The sequence below is a fragment of the Hakea prostrata genome, chromosome 1 (genome assembly GCF_041222555.1).
Source record: "Hakea prostrata isolate BN-2017 chromosome 1, UWA_Hpros_2, whole genome shotgun sequence".
Classification (NCBI taxonomy): domain Eukaryota; kingdom Viridiplantae; phylum Streptophyta; class Magnoliopsida; order Proteales; family Proteaceae; genus Hakea; species Hakea prostrata.
The window spans coordinates 70,958,279-70,975,332 of record NC_142600.1 but is presented as its reverse complement, the minus strand read 5'-3'; the positions used below and the strand labels follow the sequence as shown (position 1 = coordinate 70,975,332).

Genomic DNA, 17,054 nt, shown 5'->3' with positions numbered 1-17,054 from the left:
CTGAATCCAATTGATTCAAGGCTGAATCAGTCGGTTAGTCCCCGACCAGGGTCGAGAGTCGAATTACGGGCGGACCCGATTCAATGATATTTTTCCCATATCAATCTCTAGTAACTCTTTCCACTTGAGCTATTTGACTTTGTTTAGTAATGGAGGCCTTAGTATTACATTTAAACTAACTATTTGGTGACTTAGACCAATTATATTATTTGTAATACTTGGTGGTTTCTATACTTTCGCATTGCAAGATTCCCATGATTCATTACTGTAGTAAAATAATCCTCCATTATTAACATCCACTCTACTTTTACTCCGGTATACAAACGAACTAAAATTGAACAAAAAAAAAAAAAAAAAGAAGAAAATTTCGAATGTTTTTGATCGGCAGCCGAGAAAAGTTATCAAGGTTTGGGCAGATTGTGGCGGGAAAACGTGGTTGAAAGCCTTGCCCGCACAAATAAAAAACCCAACCCGGACCAAAAGTACTAGCCTTCGTAGCATCGAGATATACGCATGCTAGTTGCTTCACAGCTTAGACTCTCCTTCCTCTTCCAAATTTCTCCTTATATAAGTTTCTTCTCGGTTTCGCTTCAAGAATCAAATTCATCTTCTCTTCGCGCAATCGTTCAACCGTCAAAAGAAAAAAGAAAACTGAAAATCCTTATTCAGAAATAGTTCTGGATATAATCTAGGGTTTCATCTTATCCTAGGGCATCTACGCCCTGGATACTTCGGCTTAAAAATCAATGCTTTCCATTTCGTTGACAAAATCAAGTCCCCTAGAAAACTCTAATCTCGATTTGTTTTAGTAGTTCTGTTGAATCCGGGGAGTTAGTGAAAGCTTTTCGCTAAGATGGGAGACGCGTTCGATGAGGAGGCAGAGCAGACGGTGACTATCCATGAGTACCTTAAGAGTGTCGAAGAACAAGAGCTGGTAGATTGCGTTCCACAGTGTTGTATTCGGGATATTTATGTGTAGTCACTAAAATTTTTGAGTATTGCTATTGTTTTTGCGCTATTTTATTTTTACATAAAGCTGGTTTCTGCTTTGCAAATGTTTGTAGGAAGCGGATCTGGTTTTGGGAGGGGATGAAGGCAAGGAGTGCACTTATAACAAAGGTTACATGAAAAGGCAGGCGATCTTTTCGTGTCTGACATGTACTCCGGACGGTAATGCTGGGGTTTGCACAGCATGTAGTCTGTCTTGCCATGATGGACATGAGGTATTCACTTTTCTAAGTGATGTGTTAACTAATTGTCCTTCCTTCTGATGGATTTAAAAGTGATTTGTTCGTTCACTAGTTCAGCAATTTGTAGAGCATGCATTTGATCCATATTGTATATTGGCAAATTGGCTCACGAAGAAGTGCAATTGATACTGCTTATTTTGTTTTAACCTTTATGCACTGTGGAAGATGTTGTATGAGGATGCCATTAGTCTAAGTAAAGGCATTCTTCCTTGGCTTTGGATTTTATCACGGATTGCACGAGCTTGATGGGACAACTTGGAAAGGAGTGTTTATTTTTTTCACTTAGGTTATATGTCACTTAGTATCATACTATCATTGGGTTTCTTTCAGTTAGTTTAATTTCTTTTTCCAGTTCTTCTGAACCAAGCGTTGAATGGTATGGTCATGTTTATGAGACATCTTTAGTTTTCATTGTAACCACATCATACCATACTTCAGTTGCACATTACAGGATGGTTACCATGCATCTATCTATATATAGCCCTCAATCTACCTATGCATTTGATGGTGGGCCTTTGTGCAACGGTAAAGTTGTTCCATTGTCACCAAGTGGCCATGGGTATTGAGCCTGGAAAAAGCCTCTCTTACAAATGCAGGTGTAAGACTGTCTAAATTATGACCCTCCCTTTACCCTGTAGTGGTGAGTCTTTTGCACTGGCTATGCCCTTTAATCTCTCTATGATTTTAAGGAACCCATTGTATAGGTTTTGCAGTGACTTTCTTTTGTCATTTTCATCTGCATGCCATTATTTATGTTGCCAGTGAATTAACTTCAAGTCCAGCAAGGTGAGATCCATTGATGATAGTTTCCTACAATCTACTATGGTCCTGAAGACCTTGCAAGGCTCTTGGTATTCATTCCCAGGAAGACAACATCACATTGTTCATGGCAACTTCACCTCCAACATTGTCATTTTTTTTATCCTTAACTTTATCTTAAGTTCCCTTTGACATGTTATTGTTGTACCATGATTGAAAACACAAAGCTGTACCCAAACAGATTCTTTTCTCGGAGAATAAAATCTAGTCATTGAGAATAAGGACTTGACAAAAAAAGGTAGTTGGATTGGTGGACCAGAACTCCAATGTAGTTATCTTTTAGGGTTAAGGAACATTTGGTTGTGGGTGGATATGAATTCATGGATCAATTCTAGATGCAATAGGAGATTGGTATAACAGTCTATATACAAGTCAGGATAATGATCACAAACCAGAGTGGTATTAGCCAATAGTTTCTGATTAACAGGAAGTTCCGGTTGAAGGCTTCCTGGTGGATGAAGAGCAACTCCTCAAGATGTGAGAGTGATCCGATCTGATCCAAGATTTCTGAACTATAATTCATGTGATAAAACACCTGAATATAATTTTGAAATCAGATCATAAATTGCTGAAAAATCAAAAGAACATCTACTTGCTGATGGAGGAAGAATAATAAAACCAGAAGAACAGTTATGTCAAATCGAGAAAGACTTCCAAGGGGTTTGTTTCAATGAAATAACACCTATTTGTTGTTATTTTCTATGAAATGACTCATCCTAGTTAGCTCTGTTCTGGCCCGTGTGGGTCAGCCACCGTATCAATTCCATACATTATTTTTCAGTGGCGAACCTGTGGTCATTGGTGTTTCCTGTAGGACCTCTACTGGGAATTGGAATGCGTCAATCTTGATAACATTATTTTAGGGTTGAACTAGATTAATCTAATTCTTTGTTCTTTCTGCTCTCATTCTTGTTGAAGTATCTTTAGCTTCAGCTGATTTTAGGGCATTGAGAGAACTAGCAATGATTTTAGTGAAACAATTCTTGTTATGGAAATCCAGTTTGTGTCTAAGCACTTGGACTACAGTGTATTCAGTGCCTTTGTACTGATAAAGAATGTCAAATCTATTAGCCAATTTGGTCCACACAGGAGCCTTTTCCAAGCAAATAAATGAAGATGGATATATTCTGATGTGAGAACTGATGTAGATCATAGGGGTGCCAATGATGATATCAGTATGAAGTTTAATTAATTCAGTGTAGGCAGATGCAGGATTGAAGAGTGAAGGAAAGATGGTTAGGGAGCTGGTTGATAGCGAAAATTGATGTATAAAATGGAACTTGGTTTGTATTCTGCTTTGAAGAGCTTATGAGTTACGAAGGAAGCTTTGGGTTCATATTGGTTGTGGGTTGAGAATGGGAATTGAACTCTATGAGATCTAATCTCCCGTTGTTCCTTAGTAGCTCAGTGGTAGAGCGGTCTGCTGTTAGCCGACTTGTCGTAGGTTCAAAACTTATTTGTGTCTCTGTCTGACCACTGACTCGAGGGACTTGATCCTTCAATAGGATATCAGATATTGATCTTTATGGAATTCTAATCTGGAAGGAATGGTGTATAGAAGGAGAATTGGGAAGCCATGCCTTTGCTCATTAATCAGTTCAATTTTTGGTTTTAGATGAACTCCAGATCAGTAGTATGTTTTCACCAGAGAAGAATGCAGCCCAAGTGCAGGATTTATTTATTTATATATATATATTTTCTATCTTAAACTAAATTGTCTTTCTGTTTGCTAGAAAAAGGTGAAGGCACACAAAGTGACCATAGATTTTCTGTACTTCATACTTCATAGATGTATTTGGGAACTTGCTTGATTAATTTGACTTTCTAAACTTGGATGGAAAAATAAAATTTACACCTGTGCTGAGTTATCTTATTATTGCTGTATAAATGAGCCTCATACTTTTTCCCTCACATTCCCGTCAAGAAAAAGAAGTTTTCTATGTTAGTTGTTAATAAAATATGCTCACAATTGATGGAGAATGTTTGCTTCTCTGACAAGGTTGTGGAGTTGTGGACGAAAAGAAACTTCAGGTGTGATTGTGGAAATTCAAAATTTGGTGTGTTTTTCTGCAAGCTTTTTGCAAATAAAGATCCAGAAAATTCAGGGAATGCATACAACCACAATTTCAAAGGTTCCTACTGTGAATGCGGTCGCCCTTACCCAGATCCTGATGCTGAAGAACAGGTGGAGATGATACAATGTTGCATCTGCGAGGACTGGTTTCATGAGAATCATTTGGGTCTTCAGTCTACTGATGAGGTTGTCTGGCTTATAGTCAATGATCATTCAATACACTATGTTGAGACCGATCTTTCAGTTTACTATGTTAATGTAGTTGGTTGCATCTTTTTTCCATGATCCTTTAAGATGTTTATGCTATGTTGAGACTGATCATTCAGTTTACTATGTTAATGTAGTTGGTTGCATCTTTTTGCAATGATCCATTAAGATGTTTTGGTTTATTAATATTGGGATAAGTCCTGGTCACTCGCATCCCAATCTGTGAATACCCAGGTGGAAAAAATGGTTGCTTGTTCCAGCCTCTTTACAGACTGATCTTATCTTTACTAGTTTACTGAAAATATATATTTCTTCATGACTAGATTTGTCTTCCACTGGCTGCCTTCTGCCAAGTCCTGGACTCTTGTGGGTTGTATCCTCTGGGCCTAGATCATCAATTGATTCATTAGAATTATCCAGTTGGTGCAGTTTTGGTTGTATGAAATCTAAATGGTACTGGATTTGTGTGACTTTGTAGTTTCAAATTTATGTTGTTCTTGCATCCTACCATGTTTTCCATGTTACAATTCCTTGATATTCACAGTTTAGGCGAACCAAATCTTATTTTAGCTTTTGATTGTTTTATAAGGCATTTTCCTCTTCTAGATATTTCACTGTTCCAAATCTGCAGTTCCACACTATGTTGTCATGCCTGGATACCAGTTAGGATAAACATATTTTGCAAAAGTTACTCGACTTGTTTCTTGCTTTAAATTCCTGGCTTGATGTGTTCCTTTTTATCATAAATTTCTTTTAGAATTGATTTCATGCTTCATTGACCCACCTTGATGATGTTAATTTTTAGGGAAATTTATGTGTACCTCCCTAAAGCGAAGTGTAATTCTACTTTTACCCATCAACTTTCATTATTTACATGTGATTCTCCTACTATTCAAAATAATTGGCACTTAGACTCACTGCATTAGTTGTGTCTGTTGGTGGAAATGGTAGATGGCTTTAAAAATATTTATGACCAATTTATGTGTCTTCATTCCTTTAAAACACGTTTGCCGTTAATGCCCCCGTTTATCTCCTTTATTTTCTTCTCCTATATACCCTTTGATCTAGTTTTGTGCGAAATCGGTTTAAGTATCAATACTTGAGATAGCAATTAAAACTGGTTTGAGACAAGAAACCCCTGTTATGGAGAACCAATTTAGTTTTATGTTGAGAGAATTAATTTGGCAAGTACTAGAGAGGTGAAATGTTGCATGTAAATATTTGGACATAGTTAAATATATGCATGATGGTTCAGTGACAAGTTTAGTAATGGTGGGGGGAGGCTCGGAGGGCAAAGTGGCGAGCTCTCAATTGTAGTTGGGCTACATCAAGGGTCAGATTTGAGCCCATATCTAATTGTAATTATGATGGATGATTTAACCAAAATCATTTTAGATGAGGTTTTCTGGTGTATGCTTTTTGCTGATGATATTGTTTTGATAGAAGAGACATAAGTAGTAATGAAAGCCAAATTAGAATCACAGAATGTAACATTAGAATAAAAAAGTTTTAAACTAAGTTAAACCAAAGATGGGATATCTAGTGTGTAACTTTGGTTTGGGATTTGATGGATGATGAGGTGGTGAAACTTAATAAGGAGATCCCATAAAACGATTGTTTTTGGTGTCTTGGCTCAATCATAAATTTAAAAGGGTAATATAGAGAATGATTAAAGTAGGCAATAGATAAGTTACATCTAACGAAATCCCAATAGAAGCATGGAAGAGCTTAGGACCCTATGGGCTAGCTTGCCTGTCCAAGTTATTGATAAGATTATGAGCACAAGAAAGCTGTCAAATGAATGGAGTAGAAGCATCGTGGCCCTAATTTTATATAAATAAAGTTGTAATAATATAGAGACATAAAATTGATGAGTCATACTATGATGTTATGGGAAAGAGTAATTGAAATCCGTTTGAGATAAGAAACCACTATTTCGGAGAATCAATTTGGTTTTATGCTAGGAAGATCTACAATTGAAGCAATTAATTATTAAGAGACTTATGGAAAGGTATGAAGAGTGTAAGAAAGATTTTCATATGGTCTTTATTGGTGTAGACAAACCTATGATAGAGTCCCTAGAACATTAATTTGGTAAGTACTAGAGAAAAGAAATGTTGCAAGTAAATATGCGGGCATAGTTAAAAGATATGTATGACGGTTCAGTGACAAAGTAAGAATGGTGGGGGGGGGGATAAGGTAGTGAAGTCCCAATTATAGTTGGTTTACATTCGGGATCAGCGTTAAGCCCATATTTGCACTTATGATGGATGGTCTGACTAAAGATGTTCATGAGGAAGTTCCTTACTGTATGCATTTTACTGATGACATTGTTTTGGTAGATGAGACACAAGTAAGGATAATACCAAATTAGAATTATGGACAACTATTATGGAATCAAAAGGCTTTAAACTAAGTATAATGAAGACAAAGTATCTAGTGTGCAACTTTGGTCGTAAGTCGTAACTAGGTGGTGAGACTTTATGAGAATGAGATTCTACAAACTGATTATTTTAGGTACCATATGTCTTGTGTCATCAACGTATTGCTTTAAAGCTTAAAGGAAAATTCTATAGGCTTGTGTACGACCAGCTATGTTGTATGGTGTAGAGTGTTGGGTTGTTAAGAAGCATCATATAGATAAATCATAAACTTAGCGTAGTAGAAATGAGAACACTAAGATGGATGAATGGAAAAACTAGGAAGGATAAGGTGAGGAAAGAATCATATTAGAACTAGTCTGATAGTAGCCTTGATAAATGATAAGCTACAAGAAAGTCGATTGAGGTGGCATCACCACGTTTAATGGAGGCCTTTAAATGACCTTGCACGAAGAAGTGATCTAATCCAGGTTGAAGGAATTAGTAGAACCAGGGGCCAGACCTAGATAACCTTAAGAGAAGTAGTGAGAGTTGATATGCGTAGCTTAAGCTTTGCATCTAGTATGACCTCAAATAGAGCCTAATTGGAAGGCAAGGATCCATGTAGCCGGCCCCATTTTGTTGGGAAAAGGCTTGTTGTTGTTGATGATGTTCTCCAAAGAATTAAAATGGAGTGGATAAAGTGGAGTACTACGTACTAGGTTCTGTGATCAACATATTCCTTTGAAGCGCAAAGGAAGATTCTATAGAACCATCATATGATTAGCTATGATCTATGGTCTAAAAGTATTGGGATATTAAGAAGTATCATATCGATAATTCAATGTAGCAGGAATGAGGATGCTAAGATAGATGAGTGGCAAAACTAGGAAGGATAAGATAATTAATGGTCATATTTGAGCTGGTTTGAGAGTAACTCCACTAAATTATAAGCAATGAGAAACTCGATTGAAGTGGCGCAATTACATTCAATGGAGGCCCTTAAATGCCCCTATTAGAGCAGTGATTTAATCTAGTTTAAGGAACTAGAAGAGCTTGGGGCAAAACTTACATAATCTTAGGAGAAGTGGTGAGAAAGGATATGTATGGCTTGGAACTTGTACTAGAATGGCCTCAAATAAAGTTGATTGAAAGGCAAAGATTGATGTCACCGACTCCATTTAGTTGGGGTAAGGCTTCTTGTTGTTGTCATACTTGATTCTGTCTTGTAGAGGGATCACTATCATTTGGGTTGGGGGGGGGGGGACAATGGCCTTTAAAATGCCAGACCAGCAAACAATGTTAAACTTAAAAAATTATGCTTTTACTTCTTCCTTCTCCTTCTGTCTTCAAGTTGACAAAAAAAATTAGAACACATCCATTTGTTTGAGCTCAAGTGAATAGGAGATAGAATTAGGTGAGTTATGCTTTTGGAGCAGGAATAAATGGAATAGGATCACCCAGATACAAAAACAGGAGGCAATAAGATAGAAGAAGGTGGGGAAAGCACTTTACGAGGAGGGGACATGACGATAAGCTGTTGCGGTTTGGGAATGTAATCATCATGGACCGCCATGGTGATGGTGCCACCTTTTTGGACACCCTATCCCTGTGTACAGAAATGCTGGCAAAGCTTTACAACCCCCTTCCTAGTCTCTATCATTTTCTTTCAAGGTATGCTTGATAGATGCTGTTCGCTACATTTACAACTGCTGCTTTCGCCATATTTTTTATTGTGTCTTGCAGCAACAAAAGAGGGAAGTAGTTTGGATATAAAAGTCAAGAGGGAGATGAGGTCGAACAGTAATGTACGGATTGCATAGGAGGTTAGATTGCTAGTTAGAGGTTGTATTAATTGTTTACTTCATCCATGATCTTTGGTCCCCCCTTGATCTACCTCAAGATTTATCATCCTATGACTTCTGTAGGAACTTTTGTTATCTGATGTGAGAATAGTCGGAAGTCGTAAACTGGAAGAGAATGAGTGACTGGTTATTGAATAGTCAGTGGAGGTGCTCCTCATCTGCGAAGATGAAGAAGAATCATTGCAGAAGGGGGGGTATATTGGTCTTATTGTTATTTTTTTTTACGTAAACAAACTTTTAAAGGAAGAAATACGATATTTAAGCATAAAGGATATTTTGGTTACAAATTTTTAATTTTAACTTTTTTAGTCTATGGTTAATAAAATGGGCTTAAGTGTCAACTATTATGGAAAGCAGGGGGTGGTACATATAAATGGTGAAATTTGGTGGGTGGAATGGAATGGCACCTTACTGTAGGTGAGATACATGTAAATTTCCCTATTTTAATTCATTCATTGCCCATGATTTTGGTGGAGAATGCCAAGATCTGAGTATATACATCACCTTCTTTATGCTATACACCATGGTTGTCATTGTGCCGAAGCAAGCCATTGAGGTGGGAAGCAGCCTTGGTACGGTGGCACTCAAGGTGATAGAGTTCGAGTTTTACATTCAAATTTGAAGTCTTCGTTGTTTCTTCTTTTAATATGCTTATAACAAATAGACTCATTTTAGATGAAAACAACGGGGGTTTTTGTACTTGTCTTTTGTGTGTGCGATTATAATTGTGGAGCTTTCTTTTCTCCCTTGTAGCCTTGAGTTTCCATCTTAGATATCAATCCTTCTCTCATTAGGCCATTGTGCAAAAACTACTGGTACCCCCTTTAGGTTCTTGGATGAATGTATAGCATGATCATTAAGAGGGGGGGGGGGTTCACCTAGGTGATGAGGTGATCCTTGAGGCCCAAGTCAATCATATTTTCTCAAGACACTACACCTAAAACCTAAGCTGTAAGTTTTAATCATTTCTCAACACCAACCTTGTATAAGATCAAAAACTCATGTTGGGTTGGCTTTGTTTGGGTTTGGGTTTCCAAAGCTGATCTTAGTGGTCCAATCACTCTAGAGCATTGCACTAATTCTACTGTAAAAAGTATTTGACCAAGAAGGCCATTTTTCGTCCACACATTAGAAGAGAAATGATTCTATTTCTTTCTTGAGCTTGATATTGGTTGGATCTTTAGTGGGAAGAAGCTCCATTTCTTTGTTTCCTTCTGTGCTCAAAAGACCAGGTATTCACATACCAACAATGTCGTGTCCTCTTATCAAACAGCCATCCGTTTCTTTGTTTCCATGCTCGAAATAGTAGGTATTCACATACCAACAATGTCGTGTCCTCTATCGAACAGCCATGCTCAACCGATGAGAATGCGACACATCTTTAGGGAGTGGATGTTGCATTGTGCTGTATCCGTGAATCCACCAATAGGGTATAGGAGTAAAGACTTACCAATTATCTTGACATTAATGTTGTTCACTGGTGCAAATCCGTGGGGATATCTATTTGCAATCTTAGCTTATGAACTTAATGGACCAGTTACAATTGGTAACCAATCTCTAATGGGTTGCATGTTTCTTCGATAACAATTAATACATTGATTGGTTATCAGGCCAGACTTGGTAATGATTTCTATTCAAATTTTGGATTGATTTCATGAAATAGTCAACAAGCATATTGTTGGTCAAGAAATTGAAGTTGGAAGTGTTTTGGTTGCATCAATCTAAAATATTTGAAGAATAAGATGTGTATTTTTTCCCGATAATAAAACAACGGAGTCAAGGACTCAAAGAGAAACTAAAAGGAAGTAGCATCACAATAAGATGTCTATTTTTTGGTAGTTCATATTTTGAGGGTGAACTCTAAATATTTGTTGGGTGGCAGTGGTCTATTTTTATTTATTCTTGGGTTTTTTTTTTGTTTTGGGGGGGGGGGGGGTTGTTGTTGGAGGTGGTGTGAGTGATGCAGATTCATTACCAAATTGGGCTTTGTTTTTTTGGATGAAGTCTTGGGTGGGTTCCATACATGTTGAGCCTTTGATCCCTCATGGGTTTCTATACTATAGCCTAAATTATGGGTAATTAGGTGGCATATAGAATTAGGTGGTTTTATGTATTTCGGTTGAACTAGTTTGGCTGGTTTAAACCACTGTTTCAGTTTAATTTATTTTGAATCTTTATGGCAAAAGGAACATTTGTTTTAAGTTGTAATGTACTCTGTTTTGAGTTTATATCAGTTTAAGTTACCTAGTTGGCTAAGGCTAGTTGGCTAAGGATTGGGTTAGGCATTTATTTTTTGTGTAAGAATCTACTTTTTATTCTTTTATATTGTATAAATATAATGTTGAACTGTGGGCCACTGTTGAAACAAATTTTTGAATAACAACTGTTATTTTTGAGTATTGCTTAGCCTTGTGACAACTGTTAAGTCTCTCCTTCCCCTCCGTTGAATTTTCATCTCACCCAGGTGCTAAGTTTAATTTCCTTTGATGGCATCCTTCAAGTTATTGGAGTAATTGCAAGTTCAAGGACATCTTTGAATATTCAACCTGCTGTATGCAAAACTGTAAATTGAACCATTCCCAACCTCACATCTTCTTCTTTCCTTTACAACCCTGAATCCTAGCTTCTTGTTTTGTTCCCCATTGGATTGATTTGCCTCTCCCGTAAGCAAGATCCGGATCCAATCCTCGTTCCCTATTGCAAAGCTAAAATTCCATGTTTCTATTTTCTGATACCTGAAACCACCGTAGGCCACAGAAACTATAAATTCAGCATTCGTTTCTCATTGACAAAACCCCAAACTTTCACTGATAGATCTCCCATTGTTCAGTTGACATAATCTTGTTTAACCTGCTTATTATTGTAGATCCTGTTTACTGGCTCCTAGTTGATGTAGTATCATTCTAGCACTACATCAGCTAATGATTGCATGATGATTGTGACACCATCAGGATAAGAAGTGTGGTGTTCTATTTTTAATGTTAATCAGCTCAGTTATTTCAGAATTTTCTATTCCATCTTATGCCTGTTTCACTGAAATAGGTTGCAAATATCAAACCAAACAATTTACCAAAGTAGAGACTTCTCCAATTCAGGCCTCTTTTTTGCAAAAGTTTCTGAATAATAATTGTAATAAATATAAAATAATTAATTATAATAATTATGATGATAATAGAAGAAATTGAATAAGAAACGAAAACAACCAAGAAGATAGGGTAGTCTCTCAGGTTCAGTTTTATCATCATGACCTCTTACGAGTTTTGATCTCTCACTAGTGGCAGCTCATGATTCTCTCACAGGAAAAACACAAAGTTATGTCTTTTTCCTCTCCTCAATTTCTCAACCCAAGACAAGGCTGTAGCCCCTTATAAACCTTATATGGAAGCCTAAAAAACTGAAACAAAACATTGAAAAGGAAAGGCTTAACACTAACAGAGAAAGAAGCTGACTCAAAACAAGCCTCGAACTAAACTAGCAAATAAAATCTCATTTTCCTACTTTCTTCTCATATTTTAGGAGAAAATTAATGGGATCAAAGGCACAGTATCTACATAATCTAACCAAAGGCTTATTTCCTACAAAATAAGCCTTTTAGGTGTCTATTTGCATTAGAATATATCCATATACGAGGTTAGTTCAACTACCTCCATTGATCACAGAGCTACATACTTTTCATGCAGGCCTAGAAGGTACTGTCATCATGGCGTTCTCAATCCTTAGAGACATTCTGGGTGGTTAATGTATGCTGACCAACATAGCAAGGTTGCCCTTTCTCGTCATTGTTGTAGCATTTATGCCAGGCTCAGGCTATGTCTCCAAATTAATGGTCTTAAGATCTGCTGTGGCCAAAGTTGTAGGGGAGAAAGGTTATTTCCATGATCACAATCACACAAAAACTCAAATGCTACAACATACTTGAAGTCTTGAATCCATTTCTATTCATCCTAAAACTGACATTGGTTACAAGCAAATAAAGAGGAGAAACTTCTAGATATAAAATAAAAGGCTCCTAATCAAACCACTACCAGACTTTGTTAGACCAAAAACACAGGTAGGCTCCTTTCCATGTGAGTTTGGGTTCATAAAGTCGATTGTACTGGTCCAACCAATCTAGAACCACTGTGTTAGCGTGACAGTTGTGTCATGAACAAAGGTGAGAGCTGTATAATCTTTCACAATCAAAGGTGCACAGTTCACTGTTCTATTTTTAAATATTTAATGCATTGGAAGATCCAGTGCAGTGATAAGGAACCCTCAATTTTTGGCTGTTTGACACCCCACAAAATAGGCACATGGTATGCATTTTTGTGCATCCAATTGAGTCACGTAATGAAATCTTCCATGTTACAGCTTTGTTTGCAGCGCAATCGTCTTTATAGGTTGGCAATGTCACACTAGTTGTAATATGTTTTATCTGAAAAACTATCTGAAGTTTCATAACCTTCTTTTTTCCTCCTTTTAATTCCAACAACTGAGATTTCAAGGGGAAGAGTCTAATGGATGGTGTTGGCTATTACAATTGAGCTTTGAACCCTATGTGGCTAGCTGCAACATGGAGGCTGAAATAAGAATTTCAGACTGCCCTAATGATGAGGTGCTATGTAGCTGCATCTACTATTTCACTATTGATGTCCACCAAGTGAATGACCTTGCGTTCCCACTTCTGCTGTATGGAAGTTTGATATTCCTCATGTTTCTTGCACAGATGATACCTGGAATCGTCTTTTTCTAAAATATGGCAGAAGTGGGACAAGGACTGGAAATTGACACATTGAAAGGAGTGATCCAAGTACCACAATCTTTTTCCGGCTGAAAAGTTATGAAGTATTCGAGTTGCTTCCGAATAACCCATGCCGTTTTGTCACAACCAAAAGCATGCTTCTGTCTCATATATCGCTTGGTCACCATGATTTATGATCTTCAGGAAACTGCCAAATCCAGGATTGTTATCCATCGGTTTTTGTGCTTGATACTTATATTTGCTTCCACATACTGTAGCTGTGGCACTTTCATGCTGCATTTTATTTGTTAAGTTCAGCTTCTTATTTTCTGCCAGCTTATTCTGGCTAATCTCTGGTGTTCTTAGAATAAGGCCATCAACTCTTTGCTCTTTTTAGGTCTTTACTTGATTTGTCTATTTATTCCTGCTACAGATACCAAGAGATGACGAAGGTGAACCATTATATGAAGATTTCATCTGTCAAGCATGTGCTGTTATCTGTTCGTTCTTGGCCCTTTATCCTCATACCAATTGGGCACCAGTGAGGAAAAGTGATGCTCAGTTAGGTATTAGTAAAGAGAGTAATGTGCTGATAGATGCACAATTAGTTTGTCCTCCTTTGAAACTTGATGATAATGACATTTGCTTTTCCAAGGCATTAGAAGACAACTCTTCACTAATCAGTACTGACATTGAGAAAACATCAAGTGAAAAAGGTGCATTGATGATGGAAATGTCTGAAAAAACTACGAGTTTAGAAGGGAATGCATCAGTAAATGCTCCTTCGGAGAATGGCAGTTGTTCTTATTCTGTGAGAGAGGAGTGTGCACCTTCTTATGAAATAGAAAATAAGCGGAGTAAGGAGGGCATGTTGCTTGCAGAAATGCCCATGAAGACCATAGAATTAAAGCAGTGCTCACAGAATCCTGATGTGAGTTCTAAATGTATAGTTGGAGTAGATCTCCGAGTAGCTCCAGTTGTCTTGGAGAAACAGAAACCGATGTTCCTTTCCAAAAGCTGGAGGGATCTTCTATGCAGATGTGATACTTGTATGGAATTCTATGGGTGCAAGGGTATTTGCTTTCTGCTTGACAGGGAGGACTCAATTATAGCATATGAGAAATTGGCAAAGGAGAAGAGGGAGGAGAAACTGCAGCAGCAGGAAGGAGCGGATTTAAATTTTTTGAATGGGTTAGGTCATGTTGAAAAAGTGGAGATCATGAATGGGATTAGTGATATGCAAAATGAGCTTCGATCCTTCCTGGTGTGTACCCCGTAATCCCAGATACTGTTGCTTGGTTTGACTTATTTGATGAATTTTTATTTATATTTTTTGATGTGAAAGTTCACATGGGAAAAAAAATGTTGCATGTTAAGCTTTATTTATCCATTGTCTTTGCAGGAGTCTTCAGACCCATCAAAAGCAATCACAACAGCTGATGTCCATGAGTTCTTTGAAAATCTTTCAAAGAAGCGCCGGCGTATACAGTAAGTTATTTCCTAGGTATTGTCATGGACATTTGTTAACTGTAGCCGGTTGCCTTGTTTTGGAGACGACCCAAAGTAGACCTGTAGTCTTGTGAAATGTTTTGAAGGGAAGACTTACTTTGGCTGCTTAATTGTTATAATGTACTTAATATTATAGTCATGATTAACCAATCATTCTAGGATTCCTTCTTGGTTTAATGATTTATTTAGTCTCTCCAATCTCTGTTTGGATTTCTACTTATCTAAGAAGAAGATATCAAGATGATGTTTCAAAAAATATACCAAATTAACTGATCAACTTTGCCTCAGCCTGGAGATTCTTTTCTGGTGTCTTTGGTCCCAGAGAGGGTGATTGCTGCACTTTCTTCGATCTTGAGGATCCACCTTGTTTAGCTGAATCTTCTTATTTCTTATTGCTTGTGATTTGAAATGGGGAAGACGGTCAGACATCTAGGAGAATCTTGTACTCCAAATGTTTAGTTGGTTTCTGAGGATATTAAAACATAGGGACCCACAGATGCAGCTATCTGCCCTCTTGTTTGTTTTTCACTCTCCCAAGTCTTTCTTGTTACCATGGTGTAAACTTCAAATAATTTTATGTCCCTGCTGCAGTATTTCTAGGTATTTGCATGTGTCCATTAATGCTGCTTAAATTTCATAGCTAGAAGGGGATGATGACAAGAATACAAGCTACCAAGTAACCCTATTTGAAAAGAAAACACCATAGGCATAAGACATTTCTACGGGTAACTGCAACAGGGGAAAAGGGGGAGACAGGAGCTTGGGGAATTGCCTGTCTGTTAGATACTCAGAAGAGGATATGTCAGATTCTCACAGATTCGTCTCTGTAGAATGAAAATTGTTAGTAAACTAAAGAGAGTACTAGCAAATTACAAATACTTCACTTACATAGCTGTCATAGTATGGAGCTTTGCCCTCAATAGGCTATACGATTGATGTTATGAAAATTTAACCCTCATCTTGTGTGTGCACCTAACCAATTGTTGGATTGTGAAGGATAAGTTTTGTTGATCATTTGGCATGTCTGAATGACAGATCAGTCTTGTGTCCTAAATATGTTCTTAATTGTCGTTTCCGTGTGCCTTTCCGGGGTAATTATTTGTTTCTATGAATAGATATTTTATTTTCTTTGTTATTTTTTTTGGTAATCATGAATATATATTTTGTTATGGAGGAATAAATTTGTTGCTACGTCGTGTCTCGAAATACTCAGGCACGAGATTTTTCTTTTTCTATCTTTATTTTTTTTTTTTCAGAGGGGGTTGGGGGGGGGAACAGACAATTTTTTATTTTTATATTATTATATTCAAGAAGGTGAGGGGGCTGTGTTTTTTTTTTTGTACAAAGGGACTTTATTAAGCCAGGGGATAGGAATATTAATATGCCTCAGCGAGAGTCGTGGCAATGACGGGAATAGCTATTATATACATATCTCATGGGTTTTATCTCTTGGCTCAAGGAGATTTGAACTTTTTTGACTTTATATTATGAACTGAATCAGGCACCAGTTTTGACTCTTTGCTAGGATATTAATAGACATATTTGAATTCATTATTGATTTCTAACTTGTGCTTGCACCAAAAGGATAAAAATAGTGTTGCTTTACGTAGCGCAAATTACGGTTGTTTGTTTCACTTTCAAATGACTGGACATGCTCGATTGTTGTATCAAATACTTTCTAAATCTGTTAACATCAATAGTGGCGAAGTCCTAGAGTGAGAATTCTGCTAATCTGTTACACGATTGTTGCTCTTTGTCCATTGATTCAATTATTTGAACTTATTTATTTATTTTTTAAATATTTTCTTCAAACGATTGAATGAATGCTAATAAATCTCTATTGGTTATGAGAAAAAGAAAGGGAGATGAAATACACATTTTCTTTGTGAGTTTACTTTATACAATCATGGTAGTGGGATTTTAACTACAAGTCATAATAAGAGATCTCTATCTCTAGGTAAGGGGACAGACGGCGTTTTATCTGTGCAATTTGGGGAGTCAATATCATGCCTGTTGGTGTCGATTTTTCTATTAGGGTTTGCTCACCAAAGACACCCCAACTGATGGTTGAGCAGATTCTGATTGTTTCGATTGGCTTTATGCAAGTTAGGCACGTGTCAGGCAGTTATGCTGTTCACCAACCGCCTTATGCATATTTCCTATCCTTCTCCGGCCCTTTTTTTTTTTTTTTTTTTTTTTTCTTTTTGGTTTGGTGTTGTCCCTTCTTAATTCTGGAGTTTGCATCGATTC

At 37.2% G+C, this 17,054-nt stretch overlaps 1 protein-coding gene across 1 annotated transcript; it reads left to right on the top strand.

The window, feature by feature from the left end:
* The first annotated feature begins 460 nt into the window (after positions 1-460).
* Positions 461-15,986, top strand: LOC149029736 (uncharacterized). The gene is made up of 5 exons (XM_089142074.1): positions 461-934; positions 1,065-1,223; positions 4,069-4,329; positions 13,729-14,559; positions 14,698-15,986. The coding sequence occupies exons 1-5, from the start codon at positions 854-856 to the stop codon at positions 14,785-14,787; spliced, it is 1,422 nt and encodes a 473-aa protein (XP_088998200.1). The 5' UTR covers positions 461-853; the 3' UTR covers positions 14,788-15,986.
* The last annotated feature ends 1,068 nt before the right edge of the window (positions 15,987-17,054 follow it).

Coding starts and splice junctions, on each gene's coding strand:
- LOC149029736 (XM_089142074.1), top strand. CDS start 854: ATGGGAGACGCGTTCGATGAGGAGGCAGAGCAGACGGTGACTATCCAT. Junction 1,224..4,068: donor CTTGCCATGATGGACATGAG/GTATTCACTTTT, acceptor TTCTCTGACAAG/GTTGTGGAGTTGTGGACGAA. Junction 14,560..14,697: donor ATGAGCTTCGATCCTTCCTG/GTGTGTACCCCG, acceptor TTGTCTTTGCAG/GAGTCTTCAGACCCATCAAA.